We start from the raw sequence: 21,408 nt of genomic DNA on the forward strand, positions 1-21,408 counted from the left end.
TTATTATTACCATTATTTTATTTATCTGCACTCATATTAAAAGTGGTTGGATTTTTTTACATTAAAAAAAAAAATCGGTGCTATTTTTTTTTTGTCAAAAAATTATAAATAAATTTTAAACAATAAAAAATGATTCTTTTTCTTCTTCAAATTACACAGTACTAAACAACCAAAAATAAAAACCAAACTTAAAATCGCAATAATAGTAATAATTATTTTAATTTTCTGCGAAGTTGCTTTTCCGGTCGCCATCTTAAATGGCGACATCCATGCGTCAAACTTTCTCGTTTTAATTAACAAATCTTATAATTGTATCTTTGTTAAAAAACAGATTGCCAAACAAAAGGTAAGTATTACTTGAATTTAATTGCTTTTGGGGCTATTTTTTACTACATGGGTGCATCAAAATTATTGTTTCCCTTTTGTTTTAATATAGAAATAAGTCCACATTCCAAATTTACATATAAACAAAGAAGGGTAATATATATAATATACAATTATTTTCAATCGAGTATATTTTTTAGTATTTTTTTACAAGTGTTCTGAAAACGATGTTAACATTAAAAACGTCGCAAAGTCGTTGTTTAGTTATTAACGTTTGCTAACCTAAACTCTACTAGTCGAAATAATACATAAAAAAAGGAAGAAAAGACAACGGTTTGGCGGCAATACTTATTCATTTAAAATACACCCCCACCCCGCTCACACACTACAATAAATAAATGAATTTTAGTGTTTTATAGTAAACATATTTATTTTAAATAAAGAATGCCGTGGAAAAAATTAGGTGACGATACTGACATTGACAGCCCAAACGACAGTAACTGTGTGAATTAGCAAGTTTTCTTGGCTGTTTTTTTTTTTTTTTTTTTTTTTTCATTTGGGCGATCAGTGGTTTTGTAGGATAAATTCGAAAAGAATGCCAATGTCACTGTGACGAGCATGCGCGGAAGCGCACAAGAATTGTGTCTCAGTGTATGAGTTGGGCCCACCTGCAATGAAAAGCGAACCTGGGACCTTTCGATTGCAAATCAAAAGTCTACCAATGAGCTACATCCATCCTATCCATAGCAATGATTGAGTTTCACCTAATGGTTATAAAAAAAACAAGTAATTCGGGGTTGGTTGAAAAAGATTGCTCTGGTAACGTGTCGCATGTTACAGCATTTGTGATAATGTTGTGGCGTGTCCATGTGATAGTATTGGTCAAGATCGTGTCATATTGATCGATGGTGTTGTTCAGGATCATATCATATCATGTCTTGATAGTGTTATTTGAGATCATCTCGTATTGATTCGACGGTGTTGTTCAGAATTGTATCGTGTCAATTCAACAGCATTGTTCGGGATCATATCATGTCAAGTTGAGGGTTATTTGGGATTGTGTCATGCTGAATCGTTGCATGGACAAACTTGTTCAGGACCGTGCTACCATGTGTGCTATAAATATATATACATATATTTCTTTTTTTTTTTTTTTGGCATGCTCTTTTCCCTCCTGAAGCGACAACTATTTCGGCCATCATGGCCTTTGACCCAAAGCTCATGCTAGTATTTGCTAGCAGTGAAACCAGACAGTCAATAGTGGAGTGGTTAGAGAAAGCTGAACTGATATGTTAGCTGAGTGGGGTGAAGCGTATTGTGTCATTCAGATGTGCTTGTTAGGCATTGTATATGCTGTGTACCAGCAATTAAGTAAGGAAAACTGGATGGATTTTGACTGTATAAAGAAAACGCCATACACAGCATTTGCTTTGGATCCCTTCACTGCATGGAAGCAGTTTGCAGCACGCTGCCTCCAACAAGGTGAAATGGTTGACATATTTTTGGCAGAACTGCGCATGCTTGTGGGCCTGTTTGCCGGCATATTGGATCAATGCCTACAATGTGCATTTATTGCTGGATTGTCTATGTGGAAGATTTGTTACAAGCATCCTCCCAGATAAGTAACCTTGATCTGTCATGCATGCTGGCATGTGCCCATGCCATTTTAAAGAACTGCGTAGGAGTTCTAGAGCAAGCTGCTTTAGCTGCATGGTCGACGCAAATCACACCTAAGGAGATGGATACTTCACAGTGGTGTTATAATTGTAAATGACTCAATCATAGGGCCAGCAATTGCTTACTGGATAGTGCGATGTGTAAAGATGTTTGTGTCAAACCTCAAAAAATATCACGTCGTGCTGATATCAGCGGTGTGAGCACATTGCTTGATTTTGTCTGGGAAATGATCAATGGAGCAAGAATTTAGTACAAATCTCATCCCCCCCCACACTGTTGTAAATGGCCCATGGTGCATGGTTGATTATAACTGTTCACATCAATGGACTACCATGTAGAGCTCCAGTGGATACTGGATGCACACAGTAACTAGTCTGCAGGTCATGTTGCAAGGAATGGATGAGGAAAGTTACCCCTATGTGCACAACAGATGGAAGCACACTTAGCTGTTGTGGAATAGGGGTGGTGTAAGTGAACCTTGGTGCAAAGTGGACCATTAGCATAGAAGTCTTAGTTGTGGATGGATACTTACTGGGATTTGATTTATTGCTTGAGCTGGATGCAATCAAGCAAATGGGAAGAATAGCTGTGCCTAGTGCTGGTGAGGTAACTTTTCCGCATTTTAGCAAAATTAATTATGCTGCTATCACCATTACCAAGCGTAATTTCTTCACAGAAGTGGACCGCATTGTGGATATGGGCTGGCAACCAACCTCCACTTACATTGAAAAATATACTTGCGGAGTATCCAGTCCCAACACAAACTCGTAAGGAACATGATTGTGAACAGCAGATTTAGATCAATAATAGCTGGCTGTTGCTATATTCTGAGGATGAACTTGGCCCGCCAAAAGGTTTAATCCCTTCATGGTTGTTGCACAGCAGGACAACCAGAAAGTTTGGTCTGTTATGAATTATTGGGAGCTAAATGAGTATGTGAAGACTCATACGGCCAATGCAGATGTCTGCTTACAGAAATTGAGGGAATGGCGACAGCGGGGATGAAATATTGCAGTTCTGGATTTATGCCAAGCTTATTTCCAAGTACATGTTGACAAATCTCTTTGGCTGTCCCAAACAATAGACATTAAGGGAAAGCGATATTGTCTTACCCGCCTCGGATTTAGGATTAATGTCACCCTTTTAATAATGTTGTTAATACCATCTTCAGCCAGGATAAGACCACAAACGTGGCTACATCTTCGTATATTGACAACATTTTTGTGAATAAAAGTGTGTGTTCTGTAACCCATGTCAAAGAACATTTGGAGGTGTTTCATTTAGAAAGCAAGACCCCAGACTGAGCTCATGCCTGTTGGGATTATGTGTCTAGGAGAAGCATGGAAAATTGTTATGGTGGTGTGGAAGTTACCTTCCAGTAATGCCCAATATACTTACCGAATTGTATTTTCAGTGTACAGGAAACTAACTGGCCATTTCCCAGTGTGTGGCTGGTTACGTGTCACTAGAACATTTGTAAAATGAAGGGCAAATATGATGACAGCTGGATGGGATAATTAAGTGTGAGACCCTCTTCTAGTATGGATGATTACAGACATTTGTTTGAGAGTAGCACAAGACGATCTGGTGAAAGGTGAGTGGTGTATCTGTGGAGAAGATGTTAGTGTCACTGGACTCTACTTCCATTGCCACAAGCGTGGTTGTAGAAAGCAATGGTTCCATGGCGGAAGACACAAGCTGGCTCCAAGCAGTGCATGAGGACAAGTATATAAATTTAGCTGAGCTTGATACTGTACTGCGAGGTGTCAACCTTGCATGGCAGTGGAAAGCCAAAACCATACATTTATGAACAAACTCTTTTTGTGTATATCAGTGGATAACTGACACCTTGTCCAGACAGACGAGAGTACACACCAAAGCAACCTCAGAAATGTTAATTAGCCATCACCTCTCCAAACTCTGAGATTTGGCCTCGCCATATGCACTGACAATTGATAAGTCTCATGATAACAGAGCTGACCAACTTGAATCAGATACCACAGCAATGATTAAATGAGATCCGTAAAGCGAGAGAACCCCGAGAACTTGTGTTTTGCATGGCTGCAAAATAACACATGTCTCAGATACAAACAATTCATTGGTCTAGTGAACATCCCAGTGCAAAAAGGACATGGAACTTTGTGAGGTTAGTCAACCCATTAATAATTGAAACTGAAGTGTGAGTGATGGTTGGGGATTGCAAAGAATGCCAGTCTATACATCCAGCCCCAGCGCATTGGAAGTGAGGTAGGCTTGATGTCCCAGAAACCTGGAGCAGGGCTGCTGTGGATATAGCCCATTTTGGCATTCAGTTGTACTTGATGTTGATAGACTGTGACCCTAGCCATTTTTCTATTTGGAGGCAGTTGCACTGACAGGATTCTGCTAGCATCATTAAGCAATTGGAGGGTATAGTCTGTGAAAGGGGGCTGGCGATCAAATTGCTCATGGATAATGGCGCTGCATTTTATGGAAAGATGTTTGTTGAGATTGCACATGGGGTGTGCATATTCGATTTCAGTGCACCACATATCCTCCAGAAACAATAATCGAGAGGTCCCATTGCAAAATAAAGTGCATTGTGGCAAGAACAAGATGCACGATTTTAGAGGCAGTGTACTGGCACAATGTCACACCTAAAGATGGCCTTGATGGAACATGTGAATATACTATATATATATATATATATATATTATAGGATCCATGCAAGGGTATCAATGAAGTGATGGTGTCCGACACTACAGTTACTAATCTGTACAATGAGGGAAATGTGGTTTGGGTAAAAGGTCTGTGATAAAGATATACAATGCAGTTCGGCACAGGAACAGTGACAAAAGTCAATAGCCAACAGTCAATCTCAGATGATGAAACACCACACCACATAAAGGATGTGCGCCCAGCGTGCTAACATAATTGCATAATCAATGACGAAATTACCTCATCAGATGACATAGCTCCACTGCTGTATGAACAACCAGATGGAGAAAGCTCCTCAGAAGATGATAAACCCAAGGATCTAGAACAGGAAGAATTTGATGATGCGATAGATGAAGGCACCACTGAGGAAGTTTATGAGCCTGTACCATTAAGGCAAATACCAGGAGAAAACGGTTTGCTCAACATTGTCATTTTTTTCATCTCGAAACTAGGGTAGGAGTGTGACGAGCATGCATTGAAGTGCACAAGAATTGTGTGCCAGTGTATGAGTCGGACCTACCTGTGGCAAAAAGTGAACGCAGAACCTTTTGATTGCAAATCAAAAGTCTACCAATGAGCTACATCTATCCTATCCACAGCAACAATGTAGTTTTGCTTAAAAACTATAAAAAAAACATGCCAACAAATCATCCGGGGGAAGTTGAAAAAGATTGCTCTGGTAATGTGTCGCATATTACTGCATTCATGATCATGTCCTGGCGTGTCAATTTGATGATATTGTTCGGGATCATGTCATGTTGATCGGCGGTGTTATTCAGGATCATGTGTCGATCGATGGTTTTGTTTAAGATTGTGTTGTGTCGAGTCAAGAGTATTGTTCAGGATTGTGTCATGCCAAATCGTCGGAGATGTTTGTGATTGCGTGGCCGAACTTGTTCAAGACCGTGATGTCCTGTGATATAAATATATATATTTATATTTCTGTTTTTTAGTGTTCCCTCTTCTTTCATAAAGCAACAGTTACCACGTTCCATTTATTGTTCACTTAATCTCTTGCCAAGTACACAGCTGCCTCTAGAAGGATTATATATTAAGGTATGGGCAAAAAGAATGGAAAATATTTTGATATTTTCTGTCAATTAAAAATTCACAAAAATTTACGAAATCAACCAATTTTAGTGAAAATTTTAGTATTTTCGTTGGCATTGGTGCATTGTTGTCATGGAACAGGGTGGAGATAATGCATGAATACTCTAAAATAACTATTTAATCTAATAAGAGAAGAGTATCACCGATAAACAGAACCTTTATTTCCAAAAAGCAAAATTCTAAGTTATACATTTTAACAACTTTCATTCATTTCAGAATTTTAAATTTTGCATAAAAAATTCTTTAAAATACTTCTATTTTATGTTATTAACATTTTCTTAATTTTATTTTAATTTAGTAAATGTTCAGATAATTCATATTTTATTTTTTGTTATTGTATTGTTAATGTTTTTTATACTTGAATTGTTTCTCCCGATGTGAAAAAAAAAACCTTGAATAGCTTAAAATATCTCAATAATGGTATACATAGAAAGAGCTTGATGAGTTAAAAAATATTTTTTAATTTTGAAATCCAATGAAAATTAAGGAAGTTATGTCTATTTTTGTGCCTTGGCACGTTTGGATATTTTCCCCTCTTGAAGACCATATGTGTTTTGTCACATTTTTTACACTACTTTTTCAGTAAAAATGCTATATTTTTGTTAAAACAAAAGATTAAGCAATGAAATATGCCATATAAGTGTATTTTTGTGTATGGGATCAGAATATACCACTGATATCTCAAGAAATTAATAGAAAGATCCCACCATTTTTCCAGCGGCCTTGGCAACAGATTTGATATACGTGTTCCATTTAAGATCAGGAGTAATGGTCAAGCCCAGAAGCTTGTCAAAACTTGAGGCCTCCTGAAGACGAGAGCCATTCATTTCAATTGATGACAAATGTGGATTAGAATGTTGATGATGTAAAGAGAGAAGCTTGGTTTTAGATGCATTAAAAGTAACCAGCCACTTCTTTCCCCATTGTACTACGTGCTCAAGATCAGAGGAGAGAGAATTGGAGAGAACTTGGTCGTTTACTGTCTTAGATGTGGTACCATAAATGGTAGTGTCGTCAGCATAAATGTCTACAAATGATGTAAGGATATGATTTTTTAGGCAATTACATAATTTTCTCCTCCTTGCAACCTCTATCTCACAGAAGAGATGTTGCGAGTTTGTCTCTGATGTATCGTTATTTTCATGGAAAGTGTTCAACTGAGCTTCAATCTATGGTCCCCCCTCGCCAAACTTTCACAAGAAACACTCGTCTAGCTGTAAACACTATCAATAATTTCCCCCACTCTTTATCTGTGCCTAAACCTAAACGTAGATTCCATGAACAAAGCTTCTTTCTTAGAACTGCACGCCTGTGGAATTGTCTTCCGTTTTCCTGCTTTCCGGCTGACTACAATATGGTTGTGTTCAAGTCTAAAGTAAATAAGTTCTTGATGAGCCGTTCCATATAAGTTATTAAATTTACCAAATTTTCATTACTAATGATTACTATATTGACCAATTTCTACTGTACACTCTTTAACCCTTATCCTTGAGTGGCCTCTGGGCCTTGATAATGTGGTGATGCCTTTGTAAAAAAAAAAAAAAAAAAAAAAGTTTTCAAATAATCAATGCACATAAATATGCTGCAATTTCTTCAAAATGCCATCAATTAAAAGAAAAGAAGTTAGAAAAGAAGTAAAATCTGACAAGTTGAATTGTAATGCATTTTATGTACAAGAAACAGAAATCCAAATCTAGAACTATTTAAAAATGAATATATTGCAATATTTCTTTGGTATTATAGATTAACACCGCCCGTTACCCACTCCAATCTGACAACCCCTCCGAAATAGGAGTCTACCTTTTTTAGGCAATTACATGTGAATACTTTGAAAGACTTTAATGAAATGTAATGCATTTTATGTACAAGAAACAGAAATCCAAATCTAGAACTATTTAAAAATGAATATATTGCAATATTTCTTTGGTATTATAGATTAACACCGCCCGTTACCCACTCCAATCTGACAACCCCTCCGAAATAGGAGTCTACCTTTTTTAGGCAATTACATGTGAATACTTTGAAAGACTTTAATGAAATGTAATGCATTTTATGTACAAGAAACAGAAATCCAAATCTAGAACTATTTAAAAATGAATATATTGCAATATTTCTTTGGTATTATAGATTAACACCGCCCGTTACCCACTCCAATCTGACAACCCCTCCGAAATAGGAGTCTACCTTTTTTAGGCAATTACATGTGAATACTTTGAAAGACTTTAATGAAATGTAATGCATTTTATGTACAAGAAACAGAAATCCAAATCTAGAACTATTTAAAAATGAATATATTGCAATATTTCTTTGGTATTATAGATTAACACCGCCCGTTACCCACTCCAATCTGACAACCCCTCCGAAATAGGAGTCTACCTTTTTTAGGCAATTACATGTGAATACTTTGAAAGACTTTAATGAAATGTAATGCATTTTATGTACAAGAAACAGAAATCCAAATCTAGAACTATTTAAAAATGAATATATTGCAATATTTCTTTGGTATTATAGATTAACACCGCCCGTTACCCACTCCAATCTGACAACCCCTCCGAAATAGGAGTCTACCTTTTTTAGGCAATTACATGTGAATACTTTGAAAGACTTTAATGAAATGTAATGCATTTTATGTACAAGAAACAGAAATCCAAATCTAGAACTATTTAAAAATGAATATATTGCAATATTTCTTTGGTATTATAGATTAACACCGCCCGTTACCCACTCCAATCTGACAACCCCTCCGAAATAGGAGTCTACCTTTTTTAGGCAATTACATGTGAATACTTTGAAAGACTTTAATGAAATGTAATGCATTTTATGTACAAGAAACAGAAATCCAAATCTAGAACTATTTAAAAATGAATATATTGCAATATTTCTTTGGTATTATAGATTAACACCGCCCGTTACCCACTCCAATCTGACAACCCCTCCGAAATAGGAGTCTACCTTTTTTAGGCAATTACATGTGAATACTTTGAAAGACTTTAATGAAATGTAATGCATTTTATGTACAAGAAACAGAAATCCAAATCTAGAACTATTTAAAAATGAATATATTGCAATATTTCTTTGGTATTATAGATTAACACCGCCCGTTACCCACTCCAATCTGACAACCCCTCCGAAATAGGAGTCTACCTTTTTTAGGCAATTACATGTGAATACTTTGAAAGACTTTAATGAAATGTAATGCATTTTATGTACAAGAAACAGAAATCCAAATCTAGAACTATTTAAAAATGAATATATTGCAATATTTCTTTGGTATTATAGATTAACACCGCCCGTTACCCACTCCAATCTGACAACCCCTCCGAAATAGGAGTCTACCTTTTTTAGGCAATTACATGTGAATACTTTGAAAGACTTTAATGAAATGTAATGCATTTTATGTACAAGAAACAGAAATCCAAATCTAGAACTATATAAAAATGAATATATTGCGATATTTCTTTGGTATTATAGATTAACACCGCCCGTTACCCACTCCAATCTGACAACCCCTCCGAAATAGGAGTCTACCTTTTTTAGGCAATTACATGTGAATACTTTGAAAGACTTTAATGAAATGTAATGCATTTTATGTACAAGAAACAGAAATCCAAATCTAGAACTATATAAAAATGAATATATTGCAATATTTCTTTGGTATTATAGATTAACACCGCCCGTTACCCACTCCAATCTGACAACCCCTCCGAAATAGGAGTCTACCTTTTTTAGGCAATTACATGTGAATACTTTGAAAGACTTTAATGAAATGTAATGCATTTTATGTACAAGAAACAGAAATCCAAATCTAGAACTATTTAAAAATGAATATATTGCAATATTTCTTTGGTATTATAGATTAACACCGCCCGTTACCCACTCCAATCTGACAACCCCTCCGAAATAGGAGTCTACCTTTTTTAGGCAATTACATGTGAATACTTTGAAAGACTTTAATGAAATGTAATGCATTTTATGTACAAGAAACAGAAATCCAAATCTAGAACTATTTAAAAATGAATATATTGCAATATTTCTTTGGTATTATAGATTAACACCGCCCGTTACCCACTCCAATCTGACAACCCCTCCGAAATAGGAGTCTACCTTTTTTAGGCAATTACATGTGAATACTTTGAAAGACTTTAATGAAATGTAATGCATTTTATGTACAAGAAACAGAAATCCAAATCTAGAACTATTTAAAAATGAATATATTGCAATATTTCTTTGGTATTATAGATTAACACCGCCCGTTACCCACTCCAATCTGACAACCCCTCCGAAATAGGAGTCTACCTTTTTTAGGCAATTACATGTGAATACTTTGAAAGACTTTAATGAAATGTAATGCATTTTATGTACAAGAAACAGAAATCCAAATCTAGAACTATTTAAAAATGAATATATTGCAATATTTCTTTGGTATTATAGATTAACACCGCCCGTTACCCACTCCAATCTGACAACCCCTCCGAAATAGGAGTCTACCTTTTTTAGGCAATTACATGTGAATACTTTGAAAGACTTTAATGAAATGTAATGCATTTTATGTACAAGAAACAGAAATCCAAATCTAGAACTATTTAAAAATGAATATATTGCAATATTTCTTTGGTATTATAGATTAACACCGCCCGTTACCCACTCCAATCTGACAACCCCTCCGAAATAGGAGTCTACCTTTTTTAGGCAATTACATGTGAATACTTTGAAAGACTTTAATGAAATGTAATGCATTTTATGTACAAGAAACAGAAATCCAAATCTAGAACTATTTAAAAATGAATATATTGCAATATTTCTTTGGTATTATAGATTAACACCGCCCGTTACCCACTCCAATCTGACAACCCCTCCGAAATAGGAGTCTACCTTTTTTAGGCAATTACATGTGAATACTTTGAAAGACTTTAATGAAATGTAATGCATTTTATGTACAAGAAACAGAAATCCAAATCTAGAACTATTTAAAAATGAATATATTGCAATATTTCTTTGGTATTATAGATTAACACCGCCCGTTACCCACTCCAATCTGACAACCCCTCCGAAATAGGAGTCTACCTTTTTTAGGCAATTACATGTGAATACTTTGAAAGACTTTAATGAAATGTAATGCATTTTATGTACAAGAAACAGAAATCCAAATCTAGAACTATATAAAAATGAATATATTGCGATATTTCTTTGGTATTATAGATTAACACCGCCCGTTACCCACTCCAATCTGACAACCCCTCCGAAATAGGAGTCTACCTTTTTTAGGCAATTACATGTGAATACTTTGAAAGACTTTAATGAAATGTAATGCATTTTATGTACAAGAAACAGAAATCCAAATCTAGAACTATATAAAAATGAATATATTGCAATATTTCTTTGGTATTATAGATTAACACCGCCCGTTACCCACTCCAATCTGACAACCCCTCCGAAATAGGAGTCTACCTTTTTTAGGCAATTACATGTGAATACTTTGAAAGACTTTAATGAAATGTAAACAAAAATTGTTTTAGAATTTAATGTAAAATGATTCATATTGGTCCATTTTAGCGTTTTAGGGTAGTTAACCATTTTTCTATAAGAGATAAATCCTGTGTTTTCTTTTAAAATGGTTATGCATAGTTTTAAGAGGGTCTTTGTGCAATTATATAAAGATGGGGAGGCTTGCAACTCTGACTTTATGTTAGGGCTAAAGGAAATTATGTTTAAACATTCTGAAATATTGACAGAACCAAAATAAAAGCAATTTTATAATGGGGATTAGTTTTATATAAATTTAATGTAAAATAATTCACCATGTCAAGGCCATTCTAGTGTTTTCGGACTGCCAATTTATTTTTTTCTGAGAGATAGATCATATGCATTTTAATGTAGGATCTATTTTTTGCTTTTGTTTAAGATGCTTAATTGTAGGGTGTAAAGAATTTTGTTTGGTTAGGAGTTTGCCAGTCAGACTTAGCATTATTGTTCGGGCTAGAAAAGATTTTAGGAGGAGGTTTGCCACTCAAACCTAAATTTAGAGGTAGGATTAAGGAAGTTTTTAAATGATGGCGTTTGACGCTTATATTTACAGTAAGTGGTGCATAAATATTGGCTTTTAAAAACTTTATGGGATTAATGGACTATCTCGACGTCACTTCTGTTGGTGATGTCACTTCCGGTATCAAGTACCAGTGCCCAGCAGTCTGAGATTGGCACACGACCAAGCTGGACGTGTGCAAACGTCCTACCATTGGGGAATAGATTTTCTCAACTCGCTTTGCCTGTAATTTATGTCAATACATTTTTGTTTCCTAAAATCCTGTGTTCTTTTTTCGTTTATTACCATTTAACCCCATAACAACTTGTGGGGAGGATTCAATTTTCACATGGGTTAATTCCACAAAAAAGAAAATACAAAATTCTAATAAACTTCAAAAGAACAACGGATTTACAAGCTAAGAAGTCTGCTGGCGATTACGTCCTAAAAACTAAATAAAAAAGAAAGAAAACAGATACATGACAAAGTTATCGACGAAATTGTAAATAACCTTTTTGTCTCTATATTTAAATTGCAAAGAACGAGGCTAAACGCATTTTGTTAATGTTTAAAAATTAATTGGTTGCTTATTGAAAGAAGAAAGAAGAAAAAAAAGAGAAAAATGTTGACGCAATTTTCACCGCGAGAACAACTCTGTTGTAAAATGTCAACTGTTTATTCTTATGCAAATTTGAACATTTTTCAAATGAAGTGAAAATTTTTTTTTGCCTTTGTTTTTGCTGCTAATTTATACAATATTTTAACAAGGAGAGAAATGTTTCCTTTTTCGTTTTACTTGGACTAAAAAGGAAATACTTTTTTTCATTGAGTAGAATTTTCTGAAATATTCTATTTTTTAACTGTCAGTCCTAAAGTGAAAAACTTTTTTCTGCCACGTGGGGACAACTCCCCCCCACACACACACACACATACATAAGAAAAAAAAAACAGGCATTTTGGTTAACTTCCAGATAATTCCACAATTGTATTTATTCTTTTGTAACTGTAGTGTACCACAGTACATTTTTCTCTTGTTTTGTTTCGCAAGTAAAAAATGTTTTTATCCACACTCATATTTGGTTATCTTTAAGGGTTTTACCAAGAAGCAAGTGATATATTGCTCCCTCCTTATATGCACACACTCAAAGGAAGGACATTTTCTTTTTTTAATTATTTTATCTCTCTTCTCCAGTCAAAAATGGAAATAATTTTTTTTTGTGCATTTGGAAAAGCCATTAAAAGATGGAGGACATTAAAGCACTATTAATACAACTAATCAAAGCTCAGATGGACCAGCAGCAGAAGGCTGAAGAAAATTTTAAAGAACGTGATAAACAGCTCCAGTTACAATTTCAAGAGAGGCAACAAGCGTTGAAGGAGAGAATGCTACTTCAACAACAGAGACAAGAAGAGTTATTGTTAAAAATATTTGATAGAACAGAACACAGGGGCGACAGTTTTGCTTTTTTGCAAAGTACAATATGGAACCCTATAGAAACGTTCAACTACCAACCAAAGTTGGATGGGACATTTGATGCTTTCTTTCGGAGATATGAGGACCTGTTCACCATGGATTGTCAAGAGTGGAGCAACGCTAAGAAGTTTTGCACTATGAAAAATGTTGAATGCGTCCTGCCACTGAGATTGTGAGGAAGAGCTCTAGCCATATGCAGGCAACTTACTATGGAGCAGAAACCAGACACAAAAACGATCAAGCAGGCCCTACTAACTGCATGTACTATAAATGCATTTAATGCATATGACCAGTTTGTCACTTGACAATTTTGCTCTGATGAAATGATGAATGCGGAACAACTGTTGACCTGAATGAGAGCTGTTATGACTGACAATGCCACTTCTGCCAGAAGAATACCTTCAGAATCAAAAGTGTGCAATGATGGTAAAGAATTTGCTTGCAACAGGTGTGGTGGTTCCAACCACTTTGCAAAAGACTGCTTACAGAATCGCCAAGAGAGGCCGGACAGTGAGATGTGCAAAGTCCTTCATGAGATACGTTGCTTCAGATGCAGTGGTCTTGGACATAAAACAATGCAGTGCCAGAGAAATGCCAAAGGGGAGGAGGTGTTAGCATTAGTCTCGATCCTGATTAACTGGAGACTAAGAAGCTTCCTTCCATGAAAGTACATGTAGATGAGCAAGGTATTGATCGATTCTGGGTGTTTGTAGACTAGTGAGTAAAACTGTGTGTTGCTTTTGGAAGCAGAAGTCAGCAGGCATACTAACAGCTAACGGAAGGACATTAAGTTGCCAAGAATACAGCAGAATAAATGTAGAGATTGGTCAAATTCCAGTTGTTGACATTGAGGCATTGGTCATGGATAAACAGCTGTTGGGCTTCAATGGGGATTGATGCGATCAAGAAACTTGAAGTTTATTTCACAGAATCAGGCAAAACACGTTTTGGAGGCCTAAACAGATGCTGCCATCTCGATTGATGAGCCAGACTTTAGTGTGACTTATGATCACAGTAACAAAGAATAGACTGCATCATAGAAATGGGCAAACAGTCATTCCCTCAGTGAATTGAGTAACAATAAGTATGCAAGAATACACAGTTCCTTGTCATGCCAGGGATGCCTATGAGAACGAGATTCAACAGTGGCAGCAGAATGGATGGCTGGTGCCATATTCAGAAGAACTTGGCCCACCCAAGTGTCTAATCCCCATAATGGAAGTCATACAGGAACAACAGGTACATCTGGTGCTTGATTACAAGGAATTGAATGAGTTTGAAGGTGCTTTCACTGCCAATGCAGAAGTGTGCACATAGAAACTAAGATGGTGGCAAAAAGGAGTCAGTGTGTGCTTGTGGATCTGTGAAATGTATATCTTCAAATTCCTGTTCACAAGGTGCTATGGCCATTTCAGTTATTTTCAGGGGCCACCACTTTTGTCTTACATGGTTCGGATTTGGGCTGAATGTGGCGATGAAGTCTGTTATAGATGCTATCATATCTCAAGACCATGCATTACAACAGCATATGTTGATGATATTTTCATTAATGAAAGTGTTGTTCCTGCGTTGCATGTGCAACATTTTTTAGACTATGGTTCAGTTTCCAAGGATCTGGCATGACTGAAAGATGAAGCCAGACTTCTTGGCTTGCAAGTCTGGAAAAAAGATGTCACTCTTTGATGGTAACAAAGAAATCCAATTCCAGAAATCCTTGTTGAATTGACCTGGTGGCGTGTATTTTCTCTCTACAGGAAACTCATTAGTCACTTTATGTGGATGGCTCCAGGTAGCAACTGCATTTATCAAGCACCTAGAAACTGCAGTCACAAAGAGGTGGGATAACATCAATCTAACTGAAGTTGATACGGCACTCAAAGGAGTCAATTTGGCTCCTCAGTGGGAAGCGGCAGTGTTACACTTGGTCACTGATTTTGTGTATATGCACCTGTGGATTTCTAATGTTTACTGGAAAAGCATGTATGAACACAAGAGCAATTGGTCAGATGTTCAATTGGCGACACTTGAGCCCCTGTAATCGCTGGCAAAAGAATATGGATTGACCAATGTAAAACTCGTGAAGTCCTGTCAGAAACATGCAGATAGTCTCACCAGAATGCCATGCAGGTGGATGGATTTACTCAAGGAAGGAAGAGATCCAGTGCTCTGGAGTTGCGCAGTAGTAAGACAACTGCTTATATTTTTCCAATCCATATTCTTTTGCTAGTTGTTTGACCCACAAGTGTTCAAAAAGACTGCTAAATCTGTTGTGAAAGTCTGTTAAACCTGTTGATCAATAGATCCAGCATCTGTTCACTGGAAAAAAGGAAAATTTAGTATAAAGAACAACGGGAGTAGATTAGTGATGGACATAACCTATTATACTGGTTAAAATTTTCTATCATCGACTGAAATGCCAGTATGCCGATCAATGTGTTGGATAGATGTGACTACTGTTATCTGACAGTTGGAGTATATTTTCCTTGAGCAAGGCCTGCCAATAGAAATACTGACTGACAACGCCACCGCTTTCACATGTAGAGTTTGGAGAATTTGCAAAAATTTGAGACATACATCTGTGGTTTCAATGTGCCTACTCACCAAGTGGAAACCGAATTGTAGAACAAAGTAATAGGACTTTTAAAACCATCACTGATAGAAATAAGTGTTCAATATCGGAGGTGGTCTACTGGTATAACGTCACCCCAAAGAATGAAGTTTCATCTTCCACCGCACCAGCTGACATGCAACATAAATATGTTTGAAGCAAAGCTGCTAAAGTTAACTTATTGCCCAAACCATAGGTGACTGGAGGGAAGTATGAATGAGGAGACATCGTTTGGGTTAAAAATCCACATGGCCACTGTACAACAAAATATAACATAGGTCGCATTACTGAAGTGAGCAGCCTGCAGTCTGTGAAAGTTGATGGGGTGCCTCAGCATGTTAAAAACCTTCCAGTTTAAGACGTCTTTTATTTCTTAACTTCACTAGAAACTGAACAATACTACATATTGCAAATTTGTCAATGTTTGTCAGGGGGAGAAGGTTTAATGCTGTGAAGATTACAATAGTTTTGCCCCTTGAACCATATGAAAAGTTGCCTCCCCTTCTGGGTTTAGTTAACGTGTCATTTAAGCGTTTGCATAACTTGGAGGTTTCTTTGTATATAAAAATGAGTTTATGCGTACTCCTGTTTCTTTGTTTTCGAGATGTAAACAAAAGTAGAAGTGTCTTTGTGTGTGTAAAACTAGAAAATTTATTATATTCATTTTTTCAATTATTTTTAAAGTTTTTTTGCAATAAAAATCAACAACAAAAACAGTCTGTTATTTACAGCCATGCTACCACTGCTGTTGATGATGCTGATGCTACCAATGCTACAAGACATTTTTCTATTAATACTCAAAAATAGAAACAATATTTTTTCTGGGTATCTTGATTTTAAATTGCTAGTTTCTGCAAGAGAAAACAACATACACTTATACTTTTAATAGATAAAAACAGTAAAAAGATTATTGTCCAAAGAAAATTTTCTCCAAATTTTCAATACCCGTCATGTCGAATTCTTTTTTTAACATAATAAAAAAGGATTGTTCAAAAGTATTTTGCACACTGTAAACTATTAAATGTGACATTTCTTCTAGATTAATTTCCAAATTTCATAACAAAATTCTTAATACAAATGCAGTATAAGCATTTACAAATTGGTGGGGGTCTTTACAAAACCTTACAGAAAACGCTATTTTATGATGTTCACATTTTTATCATTTGCTTTAAACTCTTAAAATATATAATGTACATTCTTATTCATTTCTGAACAAAACAGTGGTATTTTGAGGATTTAAAGTGCTTTAGTTTTTAAAATATGACTATTTTAGCAAAAGCTCCTTGAAATCTGTGTTTATCCAAACTCTTTTATTGTCCCATATGTATTGCTATTTAAACTGACTCATTTTGCCCAACCCACTCATTACAAAACAAATGTGCCAAAATTTTATTTCAAATGTCAAGACATAATATGGATTTTATAAAATATGGATTTTATAAAATATGGATTTTATAAAATATGGATTTTATATAATATGGATTTTATAAAATATGGATTTTATAAAATATGGATTTTATAAAATATGGATTTTATAAAATATGGATTTTATAAAAGTGTTACTACGTTTTCTGAAGATTATAAAAAGAAATCCATGGGTAACACATAGACTCGTACAAATGTTTCTTCTTGGAAAGTAATTTATAAATGTAAAGACTTCCAAGGTTCTTACGTTTAGCATTTTTGAAATCCATTTTTAATAAAGTGATACAAATTTTTTAAAAATATTTTACTGTAGTTAAACAGCCTCATTCTGAAACCCTTATTAAAATTATATATATATATATATATATATATATATATATATGTGTGTGTGTACGGGAACTAAGTTCTCCACATAAGCAAACACACAAACACAAATAGATAACTAAAGCAAACATGATTATTGCCCTTTACATCTGGTAATATCATTCTTGGCTACAAGAAGGCGATACAGCCATCTTCACTGCCGGTTTATATCATTCACTCTCTTTTTGATGGACATCCAAACAATGCAGATGTGACAAAAAACACTCCTTGGGTTTGACAATGACCAAACCGACATTTGACCTCTCATCAAGGACTCTTGAGGTCAAAGGGCAAGTAACATTATTCATACATCTCTCTCTATGAACTTTTACAATTTAATAACTGTATCTATGATGTAAATAAATTTACTTAGTTGTAACTATAATATCGGCATATTTTGTGTCTCCATTTCATTGCAAAAGAAAACCATGCAACTTTTCTTTAATCTCTTAATAAACAATAGAGGATGATTTTGCCAACCACAATAAAAGATGACCCGTCCTCTACAAGACTGGTGACCTATCGACGCTAGAACGCTTTCTACAAATAATTGGAGGGCACGCTACAGAGTTAGTGATCAACTAATGCTGAACGACATTCTACGTTAAAAACATTTTTAAATTTACTGTCGCGAATGAGACACCACTGTTGCAACCTTAAATTATATATAAAAAGGTCAAGGTTAAATCCAAGGTAGATCTCCAAAAGAAAACGGAATGTAAACAATAGGAGAAGCTGGAGTAAAGCAGCAAAGATTCGAGTAAAGAGCCATCACGAGAGTTGAATAGTCAGCCAAAATGATTAAATAAAGTGAAAAAAATTTTGAAAGAATCAAAGAAGAAATATGAGAGTAAAGAGCACAGAAGTGGGGAGAAATCTTTGCCAACCACAATAAAAAGCAACCTGTCCTCTACATATGTATATAAGTATTTATATATATGGAAAACATAATTTCCTTGTGTATTTAAAAATGCAGGAATAGACGATTTTTATTTAAACATCTACTTGTGGTTATGTTATTTTGACTAAAATTTTTGAGAAGGTTTTCTCTAGTATTTATGATATTCAATTTTATAATCTTTCTCATAACATTTAAATATGTGTGATTAGTTAATGTATAAAAGATCAATATATTAACATGATAAAACAGAATTAATTAATGAAAAATAAAGTTTTTTGCTATTGGAGTCAGTTTCCCATTAATGAAATAAAATTAGTGCTCATGTTTTAAATATGTAAACAAATGGTAATATTCTTGTCAATATATAATGTTTCATCATGTTTTATTCACTAATATCTTTTCTTTCTTTACAGGGATATGGATTAACATTAATGGATTTTATATATGAATGAAAATAGAAAATACATTTAAGAAAATGTTGCAATAATAATAAAATATGGTCAACATATAAACCTTTTGGGTGTGAAATATATGTAAACATACATACACAAAGGTGAAAACCTTATGCTGATGACGTGTGCAGCACAGCTTTTACAAACATTATTGCAAAATACACACACACTCGTACAAAAGTAATTCATGTGAAGTGTGCATTTAAGGATTTTCAAAAAATTCTCAAAAGATTCTATGCAGACATGTGCTGGTCTGAGAGTTTTAATTATTTGCTAGATATTATTATCCTTGAATGTAAACCGTCTTACTGGATGAGAATTTTGGAGACAACTTGATATGATGAAACTTCACCCTACAGTAAAACCTGACCAAATATATGAATTAAAATAGTACTTAAGTCTGTATAATATCCACTCAACATGGTGAAAAACTGGTTTAGTCAAGCAATTGAGCAGCTTCTTGTGATGTTACCTCAAGTAACAGTATTTATCTCAATACTCCACGAGATGAAATGAATTTATACATTCAATAAACAATAATATAGATAAACAATAAAATAGCAAATTGTGGAGAGGAATGCTTACTGATTTGCTAACTATATGTGAAATGTAAAATAGCAAATTGTGGAGAGGAACGCTTACTGATTTGCTAACTATATGTGTGAAATGTAAAATAGCAAATTGTGGAGAGGAACGCTTACTATATGTGTGAAATGTAAAGGAAAATTCTGCTATCTGTGTATCTCATATAGAAATAAGTGTTAGCCCCAGAAAGTGCCCCTAAATTACAGAAAACTTGGTGAAGTAAAACAAACAGAAAAAGGGAAAAAGCTTATGTAAAGTGTGTGGCTAAATATTTTCATAAAGCTTTAATTGAAAAATCCACACGTGCACATACATTCTGGTGAAAAATCTTGTTTTCAAAAAGCCTACCATTTTTAATAGTTCTGATTTATAAATCCAGCAGTGCACAAACGCTGATGACAAACTTTGTGTGGATGAACGTTTTGAGAAAGCTAAGTGAAAAATTAACATGGAGGATCATACTTGTCAAAAAATTCATGTGTGTAAAGTTTGTGGTTCAGCATTTTCGAATAATTCTAAATTAAAATCTCACCTACGCATACACACTGGTCGAAAACCTTATACTTGTGAAATTTGTGGCTCAGCATTTCCACATAGTTCTAAATTAAAAACTCACCTGCGCACACACACTGGTGAAAAACCTTTTGCTTGTGAAGTTTGTGGTTCAGCTTTTTCGAATAATTCTACATTAAAATCTCACCTGCGTGCGCACACTGGTGAGAAACCTTATGCCTGTGAAATTTGTGGTTCAGCATTTTTAAAAAGTTATTATTTAAAAGTTCACATGCGCAAACACACTGGTGAAAAACCTTATAATTGTGAAGCTTGTGGCTCAGCATTTACTAAAAGTTCTGATTTAAAAGTTCATGTGCGAACACACACTGGGGAGAAACCTTATGCCTGTGAGGTTTGTGGTTCAGCATTTTCAAGAAACTCTCAGTTAACAATCCACATGCACAAACATACAGGCGAAAACCCTCATGTATGTGAAGTTTGTGGCTCAGCATTTACGAAAAGTTATGATTTAAAAATCCATATGCGCACTCACACTGGTGAAAAACCTTTCGCCTGTGAAATTTGTGGCTCAGCTTTTACTAAAAGTTTCAGTTTAAAAATCCACATCCGCACTCACACTGGTGAAAGACCTTTTGCTTGTGAGATTTGTAGCTCAGCATTTACAAATAAGTCTGATTTAAAAGTCCACACGCGCATACACATGGGTGAAAAACCTTATGCCTGTGAGGTTTGTGGCTCAGCATTTGCAAGGAGTTCTGAATTAATACTCCACATGCGAACACACACTGGCGAAAAACCTTATGCTTGTAAAGTTTGTGGCTCAGCATTTACTAACAGTTCTGATTTAAAAGTTCACATTCGCAAACACACTGGCGAAAAACCTTATACTTGTGAGATTTGTGGCTCAGCATTTAAATATAGTTCTGATTTAAAAGTCCATATACATAAACACACCAGTGATAAAACAAACTCTTGTTTGTAAAGTTTGTTGCTCAACATTTTTGTATAGTTATGATTATAAAACAGTGACAAAAACGCTCTTGTTTGTGAAGTTTGCTGCTCAGCATTTTCATATGGTTATAACTCCACATGAACAAACACACAAATAGATGACAATAGAAATAATGAGGGGCCACAACAAAGTCTACCCCAACAAATCGCAATCACAAAACTTGCTGAAACCTTTTGGGTTGCCATACTGGAAAATACTGCTGAGGTATATGATGAACAAGCAACACAGATTGCAAGAAAAAA

The 21,408-nt window shown here is 35.1% G+C and overlaps 1 protein-coding gene across 1 annotated transcript; it reads left to right on the forward strand.

Annotated features, from left to right (window-relative positions):
- The first annotated feature begins 250 nt into the window (after positions 1 to 250).
- On the forward strand, positions 251 to 21,177 carry LOC145263602 (uncharacterized). Its single transcript, XM_080120444.1, has 2 exons — positions 251 to 346; positions 19,015 to 21,177. Exon 2 carries the CDS (start codon positions 20,087 to 20,089, stop codon positions 21,134 to 21,136), a length of 1,050 nt encoding a protein of 349 aa, XP_079976570.1. The 5' UTR covers positions 251 to 346; positions 19,015 to 20,086; the 3' UTR covers positions 21,137 to 21,177.
- Positions 21,178 to 21,408: the final 231 nt, after the last annotated feature.

This window comes from Euprymna scolopes, chromosome 39 (assembly GCF_053919585.1).
Source record: "Euprymna scolopes isolate OS-2025 chromosome 39, ASM5391958v1, whole genome shotgun sequence".
Lineage (NCBI taxonomy): Eukaryota > Metazoa > Mollusca > Cephalopoda > Sepiida > Sepiolidae > Euprymna > Euprymna scolopes.

Coding starts and splice junctions, on each gene's coding strand:
- LOC145263602 (XM_080120444.1), top strand. CDS start 20,087: ATGGAGGATCATACTTGTCAAAAAATTCATGTGTGTAAAGTTTGTGGT.